The sequence below is a fragment of the Mustelus asterias genome, chromosome 2 (assembly GCF_964213995.1).
Source record: "Mustelus asterias chromosome 2, sMusAst1.hap1.1, whole genome shotgun sequence".
NCBI lineage: Eukaryota > Metazoa > Chordata > Chondrichthyes > Carcharhiniformes > Triakidae > Mustelus > Mustelus asterias.
The window spans coordinates 145,122,213-145,141,256 of NC_135802.1; the positions used below are offsets into that span (position 1 = coordinate 145,122,213).

Here is a 19,044-nt window from a genome sequence, read left to right on the forward strand (position 1 = left end):
GTTACTGTATGATCTGTGTGTATTGTTCCATTTCTCTCTCGCTGTTACTGTGTGATCTCTGTGTATTGTTCCATGTCTCTCTCATTGTTACTGTGTGGTCTGTGTGTATTGTTCCATTTCCCTCTAATTGTTACTGCGTGATCTCTGTGAATTGTACCCTGTCTCTTTCATTGTTACTTAGTGATTTCTCACTGTTGTTCCATGCCTCTCTCTCTCATTGTTACTGTGTGATCTCTGTGTATTATTCCATCTCTCCCTCATTGTTACTGTGTGATCTCTGTGCTTTGTTCCATGTCACTCTCTATCTGATTGTTACTATGTGATCTCTGTGTCTTCTTCCATGTCTCTTTCGTTGTTGCTGTGTGATCTCTGAGTATTGTTCCCCGTCTCTCTCATTGTTACTGTGTGATCTCTGTGTATTGTTCCATTTCTCTCTCATTGTTACTGTGTGATCTCTTTGTATTGTCCCATTTCTCTCTGATTGTTACTGTGTGATCTCTGTGTATTGTTCCATTTCTCTCTCATTGTTACTGTGTGTTCTCTGTGTATTGTTCCATTTCTCTCTGATTGTTACTGTGTGATCTCTGTGTATTGTTCCATTTCTCTCTCATTGTTACTGTGTGATCTCTGTGTATTGTTCCATTTCTCTCTGATTGTTACTGTGTGATCTCTGTGTATTGTCCCATTTCTCTCTCATTGTCACTGTGTGATCTCTTTGTATTGTCCCATTTCTCTCTGATTGTTACTGTGTGATCTCTGTGTATTGTTCCATTTCCCTTTCATTGTTGCTGCGTGATCTCTGTGAATTGTATCCTGTCCCTCGCATTGTTACTGTGTGTTTTCTTTGTGTTGTTCCATGCCTCTCTCTCTCATTGTTACTGTGTGATCTCTGTGTCTGGTTCCATGTCTCCCTCATTGTTACTGTGTGATCTCTGTGTATTGTTCCATGTCTCTCTCTCTCATTGTTACTCTGTGATTTCTGTGTGTTGTTCCATGTCTCTCTCTCTCATTGTTACTGTGATCTCTTCCTGCTGTTTGTGACGTGCCCTGACGCTAGGAAGGGGGGCAAGTCAGCCACTCATTGAGTAAGTCTCCGTGTGTGTGTGTGTGTTTTGTGAGTGTGTCTTCCTTGCTTCATGTGGCCGTGCGCTGGACTTCAATGATGTGTGCGAGCCGGCGTTGGCGTGTCCCCCTGCCGTGGCGGGATCGGGGGGCTTCCCGAGCCTGAGGAAGGGAGGAAAGGAGAGGGATCGTGAAGGCGGAAGACAAGCAACAAGCTGACTTTTGTTTGTGTGTGTGTGTCGCGTCCTGCCTGCCATGCTACTGGTGTAACTGGCGATGGCGGAGGGAGCTGGGCAGCGGCAGCCCAGAGGAACGGCGGCTGGAGGTGAATCGGGAGCCCGGCCAGCAGGGCACTTCCCCGGGCTGCGGGAGTGCCTTCTCCCGGGCACTTTGTGAAGCTTGTGCCACCCTGCCAGGAAGGCGGTGGCCAAACTGCGGGCTGGCTCTGGTGCCTGGCTATTGGGATCTTTCTATTCTTTACCTGTACTCAAGTATTCCTGTGCCCTTTCTTTGATATTAACACCTACCAGCTTTTGAGAGAGAGAGAGCTGGCTGCTTATTTACACAGTGGAGAGAAAGTGGGAACATTTTTATTTATTGAGATTTTTTCCTGGTGAGGAAATCAGGAGGCAAGAGGTGGAAAGTGGATCAGAAGTTTTCCGGAGAGCTCGGAGCGACTGGAAAAGCTCATTCCGTCTCCCTGCCTTTGTTTTCCGGCTTGCCCCCCCCCCCCCCCCCCCCATGGGGGCCAAGCAGAGCAGCCCGGCTCCGAACGGGCGGACCCGGGCTTACTCGGGCTCGGATCTACCCTCGGCCACGGGCAGCAGCAACGGCAGCAGCCGCTCGGTAGCCGCTTCGGCGCAGGGCTCCGGGCTCGCCGCCGGCGGGAGCGGAAACACCACCACCAGCAGCGGCAGCAGCAGCAGCACGCTGGCCAGCGGCCGCCTGCACCTCCTGCCCCCGCCCGCTGGACCCCGCTCGGCGGCAGCCAGCAGCAGCAGCAGCAGCAGCGCCGGCCGCAACACCTCGCTCAACATCCCCAACAGCGGAGGCACACACAGCAGCTCGCAGGACGAGTCGGAGGGCAGCACCCCGGAGGAGAGCACGGCAGAGCGGCCGGGAGGTCAGCCAGCCCCCCGCTTACTCATCGGATCCCTCCCCGCACACCTCTCCCCTCACTTATTCGGAGGTAAGAGACGCTCTTCCTGGCTTCCTTCCCAAAACCAAAGTGGGTTCACCTGAAAGTGGATTCAGGATTGGGAAGGCTCCCGAGTCCTAAACAAACATCCCTGAAATCAGCCGGAATTCCCATTGATCAGAATTTAACCAATGCACCTAACCCACCTAATGCACTGAAATATAAAGTAAGAAGTCTCACAACACCAGGTTAAAGTCCAACAGGTTTATTTGGTAGCAAAAATATAAACCCAGGTCAGATTCAATCCCTATCCCAATTGACCTATTCCCTCTGTCCAATCTCACTCTGAACTCCCTTCTCCACAATCCAACCTCATATCAATCTCTCTCCTTGCGTTGAAATATAAAAGTGTGAGGGAAGTTCTGACCCCATCCCAACCCAACCCAATCCTCCCCTCCTCGGGATTGTCTGAATCCATTCAATATGTGTAGATTTGAGTTTGGCCCATTCTGTGTCAGTTTGGGCTTCCTGGCAGTGGGATCTGCCTATTGTCCAGCATTTTTCTGTTTCAGATTCCAACAGCCGCAGTGATTTGCTTTGATCTAATGTATTGTGTGTTTTGTGTGTGTTTATCTAAATATATTGTTAGTTCCTTGCTCCGGAACACAATCATTCTTTGAGAACAGTATCCAATCCCCAAGCACCGTGTTCCGCAGAGACTTGGTCAACCCGGTCCATTTCACCGGCAAAGACATCTCACCCAGCACATCCCCACTAGATGTCTTTTTTTTGTGTGTGTGGTTCTGTTTATTTACATTCATGTTTTCAAAACATATCTTTGTCTCGCTCCGGCTGACTCTTAACAGGTTGTAGTGGGAGACTCAGGAGTAGAAATAACAGTTGGGAGACTTTGATTCCTCTCACCTGCACCCAGTGCTTGTTGTTCCATTCAATTGTGTTTGCTCAGGTATCGAGCTCTGATTAGATTATAAAACAACTTACACCCGCCGAACCTACTTCAATGAGCCCGCATTATAAAGGCAGACTGATATGAGTTTGACACCATAAAGTAGCTCAGAGAGCCAAACCCTCCTGAGATTTGTGCAGAGCGCCGACTCTAATCATAGTTGCTTAATCTTCCACTGTGCTGTCACATTAACCTGCTTCTACCTCCTCCTATTACTCAGACGCACTGTGTATAAGCAGTGACTCCCTCTCGTTATTTTTTATCTATCTTGTGTTTGGGGGGGGGGGGGGGGTTGGTGGATACAAAGTTTACTTTTATTTATTAGTATCATAAGTAGGCTTACATTAATTAACATTACTGTGAAGATCCCCCAGTCGCCACACTCCGGCACCTGTTCAGGTACGCTGAAAGATAATTTAACATGGCCAGTGCACCTAACCGGCACGTCTTTCAGACTGTGGGCGGAAACCAGAGCCACCGGAGGAAACCCATGCAGGCACGGGGAGAATGTGCAGACTCTGCACAGACAGAGTGACCCAAGCCGGGAATCGAACCCGGATCCCTGGCGCTGTGAAGTAGCAGTGCTAATCATTGTGCCACTATGAGAAACATACTGCAACCTTTTGTGTTTTGCTTGGTTTGAGTTGACTCATTTTTAACATAGATGAGAACCAGGGTTTATTTGAATGAGGCCACTTTATTGGCTCACAGCCTTTTGACTGACCTTTTCTGCGGTATGTAGTTATCCTTCCCTCAAGAAGATCCCTCCATTCTTAAGCATTGAGATTTTCTTTTTTAACTCATTCAAAAGCCACTCACCTGTACCAAGTTAAAATTGGGTTGGAGGCTATTTTCTCCTTTCTCCCAGGACACTGGGCCATTTCCAGTGCGTGTAGGAGGGGGTCAGTCCCAATCTGGACTGCATAAGGGTAACAGGCTCAGCTCAGAGTTGGTGTAACCTGTCCAGCTAACTTGCTTCCACGGTTTTGGTTGTGTGGAGTTGAAAACTGATTACTGGCAGATGCGATCCTACATTTATCGTTGGGGTGTTTTCTGTGGGGAAACGCATGACCTCTGATTGACAGTATATCCAAGATCAATTAAACATCAGTTTGGACCATTCCAGGCACCACTGCGATAGTTCTTGAATGTGTTCTGTTCGTTACATTACACCCACCCTAGTATGTAAAGTATTTTTGCATAAAGTCTCACCGTGTGATTTAGTAAGTGGTTAGGATGAGTTCTGTGTTGACACACTGACATAATTTATAATTGGGTAAGAAGGGTGAATGGGATGACCAGATTATACGCTGGAAGAAATGTCAATGCTGTGATTTTTCATGTAACATTTTATCCGTGTTTCCCTCTGAATTCTCTATCACCCTCCCTCCTCCCTCCCACCCAATATTCTCCCTCATGATATTGAGTTATACACTCTAGCCTGGAAGGCAGGTGGGCAATTGGTGGCCAGATTAACGTCACACTCTCTTACAGAGGGATGCAGGGCTAAACTCTCTCCTGCCTCCCTTCCCTCTGTGCAGGGAGACATTTGTCCTACGCTAAGCCCCTTCCCGTGGTGGGTGGCTATGATGTGCAGTCCCAACATTGAGAGAATTTTGCCACTTTGTGCCACCACACTTGGATGTTCTAACACACGGTGCTGCCATGGACCAAACCTTCAGTTTTTTTGCACACCCTGTATTTTGTGACTAATTCTTACACTTAAAATTTAAGCGTAACTTATGGTAAATTAAATAATTTTGAAATATATACCCTAGTGTAGTGGGTATCATAGAATCACTGCAGTGCAGAAGGTGGCCTTTTGGCCCGTTGAGTTTGTACCCATCCTGGCCCTATTCCTGGAATATTTACCCTGCTAATCCCCCTGACACTAGGATCAATTTAGCATGGCCAATCAATCTAGCCCACGCATCTTTGAACTGTGGGAGGAAACCGGAGCACCCAGAGGAAATGCACGCAGACACAGGGAGACTGTGTAAATTCCACACAGATAGTGAGGCCGGAATTGAACTCCGGTCCCTGGCACTATGAGGCAGCAGTGCTAACCACTGTGCCACCATGTGTTCCAACAGCTGGAATAATAAGAGCCCTGGACCCAGAGCATGTGAGCCAAACCTCATCATGACAGTCTGAATATTTGACTTCAGTGTAAAAATAATTGTGGAAGTAAAAAGCTGGAATTAGTAAAAGTAACCATTAAGTTCCTTATCCCAGGTTTCCATTATTGCTGAAATGTTGTAAAAAAAAACCAACTGGTTCACACTGACATTCTTTAGGAAAGGAAACTTGCCATCCGTAGCTGGTCTTGCTGTAATTGACTCCAGTGCTCCATCAGTATGGTTGACTCTTACCTGATCTCTGAAGTGGCCTAACTAGCCACTTATTCTGGGGAAACTGGGGATGTAATTAAATGTTGACTTTGCCTGCGACGATTGCTGAGAATTATTTTAAAGAAAACTCAATTCAGAGTTCTATATTGGGCAAAAAACATACACTTCATTGTTTTACCTCATGGCGAAAACTGGTGCAAGGACATCAAGTTGGCTACTGTCTTGCAAGTTCTATGTATTTGCTTGAGTTGTAACATACACTGCTGCAATTGGTTCCTCATTTTTCTATTGCACATAATTTATTTGCAAAGATACCTTTTACATCTATTTAGGATGGCACGGTGGCACAGTGGTTAGCACTGCTGCCTCACATCACCAGGGACCCGGGTTCGATTCCTGACTTGAGTCACTGTCTGTGTGGAGTTTGCACGTTCTCCCCGTGTCTGCGTGGGTTTCCTCTGGGTGTTCCGATTTCCTTCCACAGTCCAAAGATATGAGGGTTAGGTGGATTGGCCATGCTAAATTGTCCCTTAGTGTCAGGAGGACTAGATAGGGTAAATGCATGGGGTTATGGGGATAGGGCCTGGGTGGGATTGTGGTCGGTGCAGACTCGATGGGCTGAATGGCCTCCCTCTGCACTGTAGGATTCTATGATTCTATTGACCGATTGGGTTTTCCTAATGTAAAGAGTTGCCTGCTAAAAAGGTTGGTATGGATTTATTCAGCAGTCCAACATGTCCGTCAGCCTGTCTCTTTCCGGGACAGCCTATTAGAACGATCCAGTATTTCAAATTGTTCAGCTTCTCCCTGTAGAGGTCAGAAAGGAGTGATGGCCACATTAGTTTATTCATTGAACTGACTTTGAGAATCAAACACTCTATTTTAGGAACTGCTCTAACAGCGGGGGAATTCCACCGCTCTGCTGTAAAGTGCAGGGGACTGTTGGATGAGGAAGTTACAGCTCAATTGATAAGTGAAGCTAGTTTAAAAAAGACTGTCTTAAAGGGGCATAATCTTTGTAAGGAAAGACTTCTGTGAGTGCTTTCTACTTGGAAAAACGATGAGGTTGTTTCCATCATATCATTTTCATATAATCAGTTGATGTACTTTTATTTTCATTGCATCACAGATCCTTAAGGTAACAAAAATGAACTTTGTCCAGCACTTTTAATGAAGATTCACTTTAATCAAGTTCCAAATGATTCTCTTATCAGTGTGACTTTGCTAAGTATAAATTTAAGTGAAAGTTGTGTTGGTAAAACACAGTGCCGTGCACTGTCTTCAGTTTATAACCCTCACTGTCCAAAACCAATTTTTTCATAATTAGAATCCATATTTCTAGGACAACATGTTGATGATACAAAAGCTGCTGTTTTTTTAAAAAGTGCTAATAATTTCAATCTAATTGTCATAACAATTAAGAGGATGCTGCTTTGATTGCAATTTTCAAATTCTCAACACAGGCTGCTTTTCTAAGGCAGCAGGAAGTGTAGACAGAGTCAATGGATGGGAGGCTGGCTTTAAAGAAGTTTTCCCTCGAGCCTGCCATTGCTACTTTCTCCTTTTCTCTTTCGTTTCTTTTTCAATCTCTCTTGTGTCCACCCTCCCACCCAGTGGCCATTAGCTCAGCCAGAGCCTGCGGAGTGTGGCAGAGGGAGAGAGAAAAGAATGGATGGCCCGAAATGCTTGACAGTATTCTTTGGAAGCGTTGCTATGTGGCAAACACAGCAGCCCAATCTGTACACAGCAAGATGCCACCAACAGCAGTGGGACAATGACTGGATAGCCTGCTTTCTGGTGGTGGTTGCTGAGGGGTTCATTACAGCCCAGGGCATGGGGAAGAACACATCTGCTCTGTTCAAAATAGTGTCATGGGATCTCTTCCGAGAGGACACATGGGGGGGAGCGGGGGTGCTCAGTTTAACATTTCATCTCTCCCACGCTGCACTGGAGTGACAGCCTAGGTTCAATGGTCAGGTCTCTGGAGTGGGACTTGAACTCACAACCTTCTGCCTTCAGAGACACCCACGGAGACATGATTGACAACAGAGTAGCAGACATCCCAAAGCCAGATAGAATGGACCCAGGCGAACTGTGCCTCTGGAACTCTTACTGCCGGGAGAGAGAGAGAGATGGAGAGAGAAGTTTTATCCTAACAGCCTGCGTTTTAATTCAAGCCCAGAAGCAGTAGAATAACGGGGTGGCACGGTGGTTAACACTGCTGCCTCACAGTGCCAGGAATCTGGATTCCCGGCTTGGTCGCTGTCTGTGCGGAGTCTGTTCATAACTCTCTGTGTCTGCGTGGGTTTCTGCTGCGTGCTCCGGTTTCCTCCCACAGTCCAAAAGCTGTGCTGGTTAGATGCATTGGCCATGCTAAATTCTCCCTCCGTGTACCCGAACAGGTGCCAGAGTGTGGCAGCTAGGTGATTTTCACAGTAACTTCATTGCAGTGTTAATGTAAGCCTACTTGGGACACTAATAAATAAGCTAATGACTAAACTAACAAGGATCTATTGTGGTGCTGAGAATATTTTCTAATGGTTGTTTGACAGCTGTTGAAAATGATAAGCAGCCCCTTGTGTGCTAAGGCATGCCCTGCGGCCGTGGGACATGGGGTCAGTCACGAGTTGTGAACTGTCTGCTGGTAAACATTGAATGGAAGCTGGCCACTTTTAAGGGAAGCACTTTTTTAGTGTTTGCATTTCCAGGCAGCTTGTTTGTTGTCAGGTTGTGAGCATCCCTGGTGAGGTTGGCACTTGTTGCCCATTCCTAGTTGCCTTTGGGAAAGGGGGCTGGTGATTTATAAGCATCATTATTGGTCGCATGGGTTGCGGAGTAATGAATGGTGCAAAGATACTGAAAAGCTGAATGGTGTCTTGGGACTGTGATTGTAATGCCAATAACAGAGTGTTAGCTCAAAGGAGGAACAATAGGGAAATTAATGGCCCAGATCTTCCTGTCAGCGGCAAAGCTGTGACTTGCACTGCTGACTGCATTTAACGTTGCATTTTTGTATTTCGTAACGGCCGGAGGGGGAACTTCCTTTTCTCGCCTGCAGCATGGGTCAAATGTCGAGGAGAAAAACCCAGCCTAGTGGATTCGTGCAGTCGGAAGTAAAACCCTTTGTCGTTCTGAAGTGAAAGCATGTCCCTTGAGGTCTGCCTTCAGTTCAGCGTTTCTGGTGTTTTAAATCTAACTTTCATTCTAGCTCCCACAAACCCATCCATGTGTGCTGGGATCAGGGCAGAATAAATCAGAGTGCGGGGAAAAGGAAACTAGGTATCTCCCAGACAAGCAGATAAAAGTTTAAACGTTAATGGGCCCTGCTGGGATCATCAGTGGGGTTTCTATAGGTACAACTTGGCACCCCAGAGTTACTGATTTCACATTCCAAAACAAAACATTGAATGTATTCAAGAGGCGGCTAGATATAACACTTGGGGTGAATGGGATTATGGGGAAAAAGCAGGATTAGGCTATTGAGTTGGACGATCAGCCATAATCGTAATGAATGGCAGAGCAGGCTCGAAGGGCCAAATGGCCTCCTCCTGCTCCTTTCTTCTATGTTTCTATGTTTCAATTGCAGCCAATGTCTTAGCATTTGCGGCTGTTGGGAACTGGAAGATTTGCGTCAATTATTCCGAGTTACAAAATATCCAGAAAAGATGGCAAAAGGAGAGGTGGCGAAGAGGGGAAGAGAAGGAGGAGAGAAATGGCAGTATTAAATTAATAAACTTTTTTATGGCACTGGAGAAGAATGATGTATTTGAGAAGCCAAAGTGCGAGTCTATTTGGTCAGTGTTGAGGAATACTAGAGGAGCCATTGTGCCACTGGGTGTATGCTGTTGGCCACCAAATAATGGGAGGTTTCAGACCATTGCAGAAAGGTGCAAGAACTACAGGGTAGCATTGATGGGGAATTTCAATATAATAAACTTGGAAATGAGCAGTCAATTGGCAGCACAGTTCCCCCCGAGGCAGGAGATCATGGGTTCAAGTCCCACTCCAGAACTTGATGATAAAAATCAATGCTGACACTCCAGTGCTGTACTGTCTGAGGTACCATCTTTTGGATCAGATGTTAAACTGAGGCCCCGATTACCCACTCAGGTGGACCTAAAAGAAGCCATGGCCACATTTCTAAGAAGAACAAATGGTATTTTCCTCATTGCCCTGGTATTGGCACATTCGGTGACCATGAAAAGCACTATAAAGATGCAAGTCTTTCTTTTCATTTTAGACTGGGGTAATGACAGTGTAAAGGGCAAAGAGCAGGAGGAATTCCTAAAACTTGTACTGGCACAGTGGTTAGACTGCTGCCTCATAGCACCAGGGTCCTGGGTTCAATTCCCGGCCTCGGTCACTGTCAGTGCAGTGTCTGCACGTTCTCCCCGTGCCTGTGTGGATTTCCGGGTGCTTCGGTTTCCTCCCACAGTCCGAAAGGCATGCTAGTTAGGTGCATTGTCCATGCTAAATTCTCCCTCTGTGTACTTGAAAAGGCACCGGAGTGTGGCGACTAGGGGATTTTCACAGTAACCTCAATGCAGTGTTAATGCAAACCTACTTGTGATTAATGAATAAACTTTAAAAAAAAGATAACTTTCTTGATCAGTGCTTTCAGTCCAATGAGGAAGAAAACCACGCTGGATCTTGTGCTGCAATTGCAATGAGGCAAATGGAACACGCTTCATTAGGAGCGCATTTGGGGAACATGGATCAGGTTTCGAATGGTTATGGAAAAGCACAGAATGTAATCAAGTACTGAACTGGAGGAGGGCCGATTTCAGTGAGTGGAAAAGTGATTTGAATCAATAATTGGTTGGCAAAACAGTAACTGAACAACAGGAAGCCTTCCTAAAGAGGAAATGGTTCAGGTACAGAGTAGGCACATTCTTATAATGAGAAAGGAAGGATAATCAAGACTAGAATATGGATGGTTAAAAATATGAAAGAAAGAAAGGCTTATGAGAATTGTAAAGCTCACAATGTAGTATGGAATCTAGCTGAATATTGAAAGTACACAGGCGATCATAAAAAAAAGGAACAAGGGGAAAAGAGAGTATGAAAATAGGTTTACAGCTAACAGAAAAGAGAAAGTCCCTAATAAAATAAACATAGTGTATGTAATAAAAGGGTAATCTAAAGAAGGGTGGACCTGATTTAGCAAGTAAGATTGTCTCGTGGAGTCAGGGTGCTTGATTGAGGTATTGAATTAATGATTGGATTTTTCTTCACTGTAGTGGTAAAGGAAGAGACAATAGTGATTTTTCGAAAAGATAGCAATACGAAAAATGTACATAAAAGGTTAGCAGGCAGAAAAGTCAGCTGCTCCAGTTGGTAAGCATCTCAGTTTAGAGAGAAATAAGGGTGGGAATTGTGGAAGATCTGGGCACAACCTTCCAATCCTCCTTGGACATGGAGATAGTGCCAGAAAACTGAAAATTTTACATCTGTTTTTAAAAAAAACAGGGAAATGGATAATCTTGACAACTGTGGAACAATTAATCTGTTTTGGTGATGGGAAACTTTTTGAATAATTTAGGACAAATTAACTGACATAAGGAAAAATATGTGCTAATACATGAAAGTCAGGATAAAGACAAATTGTATTTGACTAACTTGATTGAGTTCTTTGATGAAGTAATGGAGATGATTAATGAGGGCAGTGAGGTTGATGGTATATATTGACTTTCAATGTGGTTGAACTACATTCAAAAGGTATTTGGTGAAGTAGTCCAGGATAGCTCTGATAACTAACTTAAAACATAAGGGATTAAAGGGACACTGCCATCATGGATACGCAGTCGGTTAATGGTGTAACAGAGAGAAGGAACAAATGGTTGTTTTCCAGACTGAAAGGAAGTGCTGATTCCCAGGGATCAATCATGGGGCCAATGTTGCATTTGATCCTTCTTCTTCAGGTACCATTCCCCAGGAAGCTATCCTGATTCCATGATTGGTTTAAAAAATATCAGGAGGATTTCATGGATAGTGTGCATGTCTTGTTTAGGTCAAGTAATCCAAAATCATTGTTATGGTCTAAATCAGAATGATCGCTACTAATTCTGCAGTACCTTTGATCATTTAGTTGTGATTAATTTTATTTTGTTCATTTCATTGAGGTGAATGTTGGCAGGCTGTGAAAACAGGCTTTACTGTTGCACTCACTTCTCTGTTCAGATGTATTCACTTGCAATTGTATTGTGATCAGGGATTGGGGGCCAAATTAATTCCTCATTGACTGCGACTCCCTTTATCCTTCCTCAAACGCATTAGTTTGCAAAACACATTGTTGCTCCACCCAAGATCAGCCAACTCTCTTTGTCTCATTGGAGAGTGGTAGCAGACCATTCAGCCTCTCAAATCTCTTCCGCCATTTAATTGGATCACAGTTGATTAGCATCTTGACTGCATTCATCGTCCACCTTGGTTCCATGTCCCTCAATGCCCTTGTTATCAAAACTCTTACCGATCTCTGTTTTGAAATTTTGAATTGTGAGCCTCAACATCATCTTGAGGGAGGATTTTCCAGATTTCCATTACCCTTTGTGCAGAGAGGTCCTTCTGGGTATCATGTCTGAAAGGTTAGGCCCCCTTGTTATCTACCCTATGAACTATGGGCGGCACGATGGCACAGTGGTTAGCACTGCTGCCTCACAGCGCCAGGGTCCCGGGTTCAATTCTGGCCTTGGGTGACTGTGTGGAGTTTGCACGTTCTCCCGGTGTCTGCGTGAGTTTCCTCTGGTTTCCTCCTGCAGCCCAAAGGTTGACTGACCATGCCAAATTACTCCTAATGTCAGGGGATTAGCAGGGTAAATATGTGGGGTTATGGGGATAGGGCCTAGGTGGGATTGTGGTCAGTGCAGACTCGATGGGCCGAATGACCTCTTTCTGCACTGCAGGGATTCTATCAAACGCTCTAATTATCTTAAAGACCTCAATTTCGATCACCCCTTCTATCTATAAATCTAAGGGAATGCAAGGTCGGCCCATGTCCTCGTAATTTATCATTCTGCTGAATCTGCATTGCACCTACTGCAAGGACGATCTATCCTTCCTGGACTGACTGCATCCCTCTACATGGGGTCCGACCTGAGCTCTTTTTCAGCAAGAATTTAAATATGTAAATGGCTAAACTTCTCTAACCAATTGGTTTGAGCCTTCATGAAAGTTAATTCTTTTCGAGACACTCTGATTTGTAACTGTAAGCTAAGCCGGAAGCTCCAGCCATGGAGAGAAAGTGCTGAGTGTTGATTTCCACCTCTACGAACAATATGCAAGTGTCGCGCCGCGGGTGCGCTTTGGAATTTTAACATCTAGGAGCCGGACTTGTGAGAAACCGGCTTGCCTTGAGAGAGGTAAACCCTGCCTTGGCGTCACTGAGTGGCTGCAGCGAGACTGATTACACTGCAGACAGGGAAACAAAGCCAGCCTCCCTGCAGCACTGAAAGCACGCTCAACAGACTATAAAAGTGCTCTTCACGTTTTCTGTCGTGACTTGTCTCTGGATCTTTGCCTTGGTGGTTTTTTTTTGCTCATGCCTGATTCTGGCTCGCCTGGGTGTGCAAGTTGGTTGGCAGGTGTTTTGCATGTTCGTGTATTCGATGCACTTACTCCTTTGTTCTCCGGATATGTACCACAAAGCATTTCTAAAAGCCTGGCTTCCTTGTATAGGGGTGTGCAGCGTGTTTGTGCTATACTTAATGCTGCCACTGTATTAACCTGTGCTATGGTAGAATATACAACCCTCTTGCAAAAACCGGTGAATTAAAATTTAAAGTGTCTATTAAGGTACATTAAAACCGTTCCATACTGCCTTGTTTTAACATATCAAGCTTGGAATGCTGTCAAAATTGCCTCTACATCTGTATTTTAAGAGAGATATTTTATCTTGTCAAGGTTGGGAATGATAAATGACAAAGAACAAGTGTAAAACAGTGACTGGGCAATGCAGCATATGCAGTCAGCTATTGAGTTGGAAGTGTTTTTTTTCCCAAGGTCTTTTTAACCTTGTTCAAGTCTGGAATAAGGCCAGGGTGCAACTCTGAACTTCACAAACTGTAGATCAAGAGCTTCAATTGATAGCAAAAAGCTAGAATAAGTCCTCAAATATTTTCTAATTTAAAGTTTAAATCCCTCCAATTTTCCTACAGCCCCTCCCCGACATCGAAAACATTGTCTTAAGATGCAGACCCACACTGTTAACACATTTGGGGTCTTCACTAGGTATTCTCAACAATGTGCATCATTGATATTTTTCTTTAAGTGGATAGCATGACTCTTTATGATCAGGAGTTCTCCCTCAGCTGGCCAATAACACTAACATGACCTAGGGAGGGTAACAGCAATTGAACCCCTAGTGCGCACTGGATACTGTAATCCTGCATGTACCTTTCCCTTAACCTTCCCGAGTGCAGAATGATAAGCACATCACGATGGCACAGTGGTCAGCACTGCTGCTTCACAGCGCCAGGGACCCGGGTTCGATGCTCGGGTCACTGTCTGTGCGGAGTTTGTACATTCTCTGTGTGGATTTCCTCCGGATGCTCCGGTTTCCTCCCACAGTCCAAAAGATGTGCTGGTTAGGTTCATTGTCCATGCTAAATTCTCCCTCGCGTACCCGAACAGGTGCTGGAGTGTTACGACTAGGGGATTGTCACAGTAACTTCACTGCAGTGTTAATGTAAACCTACTTATGGCTAATAAATAAACTTTTACATTAGATGAGGTCAGTCAAGCTGGCTTATTTTGCATGTACTATATGAACAAAAAGAATAACAGGCTTCATGAAAATTCAATTTGATATCTTTACATCTCATGCAAATTGCACAAATTTGGGCCTTGAACTGACTGGCAGCAACCTCAGGAAGGGACATCGCTCTCTTTGTGAGGCTGTAGTAGCATCCAACATCACCTTAACCTCAATCAGTCAATTGGTCCAGTGTTCCTTGTCTACATGGTTCCCAATGGACTGAATTTTACACCCCGCACCCATTATTTTGGAGAACTTTATTTGAGCAGTGTTTATTTTGGTTCCCGTGGTGCTATTCTGAGTAGAGTAGAAGAGTTCACTTGATCTCCTGCCAAATATTTATCTCTCAACCAGTGCCACTAAAATACACCATCTGGACAGTCATTAATCTCATTGTGGTGTGTGAGACCTCACACTTCATGAATTTGCTGCCATAGACGGCATGGTGACACAGTGGTTAGCACTGCTGCCTCACAGTGCCAGGGACCCGGGTTTGATTCCTGGCTTGGGTCATAAGAACATAAGAACATAAGAAATAGGAGCAGGAGTAGGCCATCTAGCCCCTCGAGCCTGCCCCGCCATTCAATAAGATCATGGCTGATCTGAAGTGGATCAGTTCCACTTACCCGCCTGATCCCTATAACCCCTAATTCCCTTACCGATCAGGAATCCATCTATCCGTGATTTAAACATATTCAACGAGGTAGCCTCCACCACTTCAGTGGGCAGAGAATTCCAGAGATTCACCACCCTCTGAGAGAAGAAGTTTCTCCTCAACTCTGTCCTAAACTGACCCTCCTTTATTTTGAGGCTGTGCCCTTTAGTTCTAGCTTCCTTTCTAAGTGGAACGAATCTCTCCATCTCTACCCTATCCAGCCCCTTCATTATCTTATAGGTCTCTATAAGATCCCCCCTCAGCCTTCTAAATTCCAACGAATACAAACCCAATCTGCTCAGTCTCTCCTCATAATCAACACCCCTCATCTCTGGTATCAACCTGGTGAACCTTCTCTGCAGTCCCTCCAAGGCCAATATATCCTTCCGCAAATAAGGGGACCAATACTGCACACAGTATTCCAGCTGCGGCCTCACCAATGCCCTGTACAGATGCAGCAAGACATCTCTGCTTTTATATTCTATCCCCCTTGCGATATAGGCCAACATCCCATTTGCCTTCTTGATCACCTGTTGCACCTGCAGACTGGGTTTTTGCATCTCATGCACAAGGACCCCCAGGTCCCTCTGCACAGCAGCATATTGTAATTTCTTTCCATTTAGATAATAATCCAATTTGCTATTATTTCTTCCAAAGTGAATAACCTCGCATTTGTTAGCGTTATACTCCATCTGCCAGATCCTCGCCCACTCACTCAGCCTGTCCAAATCTCTCTGCAGACCTTCTACGCCCTTCACCTGATTCACTTTTCCACTTATCACTGTCGGGTGCAGAGTCTGCACGTTCCCCTTGTGTCTGTGTGAGTTTCCTCTGGGTGCTCCGGTTTCCTCCCACAGTCCGAAAGACGTGCTGGTTAGGTGCACTGGCCATGCCAAATTCTCCCTCAGTGTACCCGAACAGGCGCCGGAGGGTGGCGACTGGGGGATTTTCACAGTAACTTCATTGCAGTGTTACTGTAAGCCTACTTGTGACTAATATATTAACTTTAATATTTCCTACAATGACTACACTTGAAAAAGTTACTTAATTACCTGTAAAACATTTTGGAATGTCCTAATTTCATGATATAAATTCAAGTTTTTATTTCTTTCAATTTAACTATGTCCCCACAAGTTTGTAAATAGTGGGTGCATTATGAAGAATTATGGGGTGACATTCATAATTCCATGACAAGTTTATCTGATAAGATAGGCACATATTAACATATACATTCTACGGGTCGTTATAATGTGCTTTGTTTACGTCATGCATCTAATAATTTGGTAATTAATAAGAATGCAGTGGTTGCATTTCTGTGATGCACCAAAGATTGGGTTTCATGGTGCAACTATATATTTCTCACATTATTCTTGGGACGTAACTAGCAGCGCTGCTTTTGAGGTGATCTTTGTGGATTTAGAATGTTTATACACCTTTGATGTTCTCTTTATTCATCGAGAAATGTCAGTTTAGGATGTTTGTGCTCCGAATGTTCTTAATGTAGCATGTGCTTGGAATGCTTACTCTCTGAATGTTCTTTTCGTTTGTTGCTAAGCCCATCTCTTTGATCTTGTTGGCAGAATCCTCTGCTGCTTCGGTAAGGGATCAAGGTTCAGTGGTGTGAGACTCCAGGAGCGTGCTTCCCTGAGAATTCAAACTAACTGAGCTATAGTGCAGATAGGGCTCCAGAATGCTGTTATGTGATTTGGAACTATTTCTATTGCTATATAATCTATGAAAACTATAATTGAAATGACACCAAGTATAAAACAATGAATCTGGCCATAACAAAATATAAAATATCATTTAATACTGGTGTATATAATGATTTTAGGTTGATACATGGTGCATATATTGATTTTAACATGTACAGATCAATTTGTACCTCAAATCTGTTTGGCTATCTCTGCCCCACAGCTATTGATATCCATACCTAACAAAAGTCTATCAATTTCCAGCATGATATTTTCTCAGCATGTCTCAGCATCTGGAGCCTTTTGAGAGAGAGAGGGCGAATTCTAGCTTTGCACTACACTTTGTCAAAGAAAGTGCTTCCAGAATAGCTTCATTTTAACGTTACAACTCTGTCCTCCAGTTCTTGAATCGCCAGGCAATAATTTCTCTGTATCTACCCTTTTGTTTGAATCGCTGAATCATTTTAAAATTCGAACATCCCTCAACCATTTAAACTCTAGAGATCATGCAATCTTTATGTGACATATTCTCATCTATTTTAGCCAAGAACCAGCGTATTATCCTCCAGGTCGATATATCTTTCATGAGCTTTCATGCCCAGAACACAACAGTGTATTCCAGATGGGGTCTAACCGAAGACTTTAAGCAAAACAGCCTTTCTGCTGTTTTGTATTCTAACGCCCTTTCGAGGCAAAGTCCAACACTTCATTTGCCTTTTTTTGTTTCCTTTTATACCTGTGAGCTAGCTTTCAGTAATTTGCGTACATGGATACCAAAATTTTACTTATCCTCCACATTAAGAAAATACAGTAATTTGTCTGCATCTGATCTAAATTGGATTTTTTAATTCTTTTATGGGATGTGGGTGTTGCTGGCTGGCCAGCATTTGTTGACCATCCCTAATTGTCCTCGAATTGAGTGGCTTGCTAAGCCATTTCAGAGGGCGGTTAAGAGTCAACCACATTGCTATGGGTCTGGAGACACATGTAGGCCAGACCGGGTAAGGATGGCAGAAACAGGGGATGGCATGGTGGCACAATGGTTAGCACTGCTGCCTCACAGCTTCAGGGACTTGGGTTCGATTCCCAGCTTGGGTTACTGTCTGTGTGGAGTCTGCACATTCTCCCCATGTCTGCGTGGGTTTCCTCCGGGTGCTCCGGTTTCCTCCCACAGTCCAAAGATGTGCTGGTTAGGTGGATTGGCAATGCTAAACTGTGTCAGGGGGACTATCTAGGGTGAATGCATGGGGTTATGGGGATAGGGCCTGGGTGGGATTGTGGTCGGTGCAGATTCAGTGGGCTGAATGGCCTCCTTCTGCACTGTAGGATTCTATGATTTCCTTCCCTTAAGGACAATAGTGAACCAGATGGGCTTTACAACAATCGGAAATGGTTTCATGATCATCAGTAGACTTTTGAAACCATTGTCGATTGTCACAAAAACCCACGTTAACAACCCTTTGTAGTTTCTTGCGGTCTTCGTCAGAAAAGATATTCCAAAGAAAAGATAGGGCGGCACGGTAGCACAGTGGTTAGCACTGCTGCTTCACAGCTCCAGGGACCTGGGTTCGATTCCTGGCTTGGGTCACTGTCTGTGTGGAGTTTGCACATTCTCCTCGTGTCTGCATGGGTTTCCTCTGGGTGCTCCGGTTTCCTCCCACAGTCCAAAGATGTGCGGGTTAGGTTGATTGGCCGTGCTAAAATTGCTCTTAGTGTCCTGAGATGCGTAGGTTAGAGGGATTAGTGGGTAAATATGTAGGGATATGGGGGTAGGGCCTGGGTGGGATTGTGGTCGGTGCAGACTCGATGGGCCGAATGGCCTCTTTCTGTGCTGTAGGGTTTCTATGATTTCTATGATTCTATGATGACACATGGTTGCAGAAACTTCAAGCAGACAGACACCAGCCCCGCAAACTAACCATCAGCAGAAATTGTCCTGTTCCACTAGCAAGGGGCAATTTCATATGGGGCGGCTGACAGACTTTACCTTTCCAGTACTGGCTTGTTCAGTTTCCAAAAAGAGTGCAGGAGGTGATCTCATTCGATCTCACCAAAGTTCTTGGGCCGCATTCCCATCATTCCTTGCAGATGGAAGAATGCCAACCAACTGAACCCAAGTCGATCATTGCTGACCTGCATTCGATCTCCGTCTGGCAATACCTTGATTTTGAAATTTACATTCTTGTGTTTTAAATTCCTTCACGGCCTCACCCATCTTTATCTCTTTGAACACCTCCTCCAGCCCTCCCTCCGACGGAGGGTTCTATGTTCGTTCCATTCTGATCTCTTGTGCAACCTCAATTTCTTTAGCCCTACCGCTGACAGACATGCCTTCAGTTGTTTGGGCGCTAAGCTCTGAAATTTTCTCTCTAAATCTCTGAAACTTTCTAACTCTCTATCCTCCTGCCTGCTTGAAACTACAACA

The 19,044-nt window shown here is 44.8% G+C and overlaps 1 protein-coding gene across 1 annotated transcript in view; it reads left to right on the top strand.

Moving 5' to 3' along the window:
* The first annotated feature begins 1,084 nt into the window (after positions 1–1,084).
* LOC144511929 (E3 ubiquitin-protein ligase znrf2-like) overlaps positions 1,085–19,044 on the top strand; it is a 201,320-nt gene continuing 183,360 nt past the window's right edge. Inside the window, exon 1 of the mRNA XM_078242401.1 lies at positions 1,085–2,251. Coding sequence (XP_078098527.1) covers positions 1,804–2,251 — 448 coding nt within the window. The 5' untranslated portion in view covers positions 1,085–1,803. The remainder of the gene's footprint in view (positions 2,252–19,044) is intronic.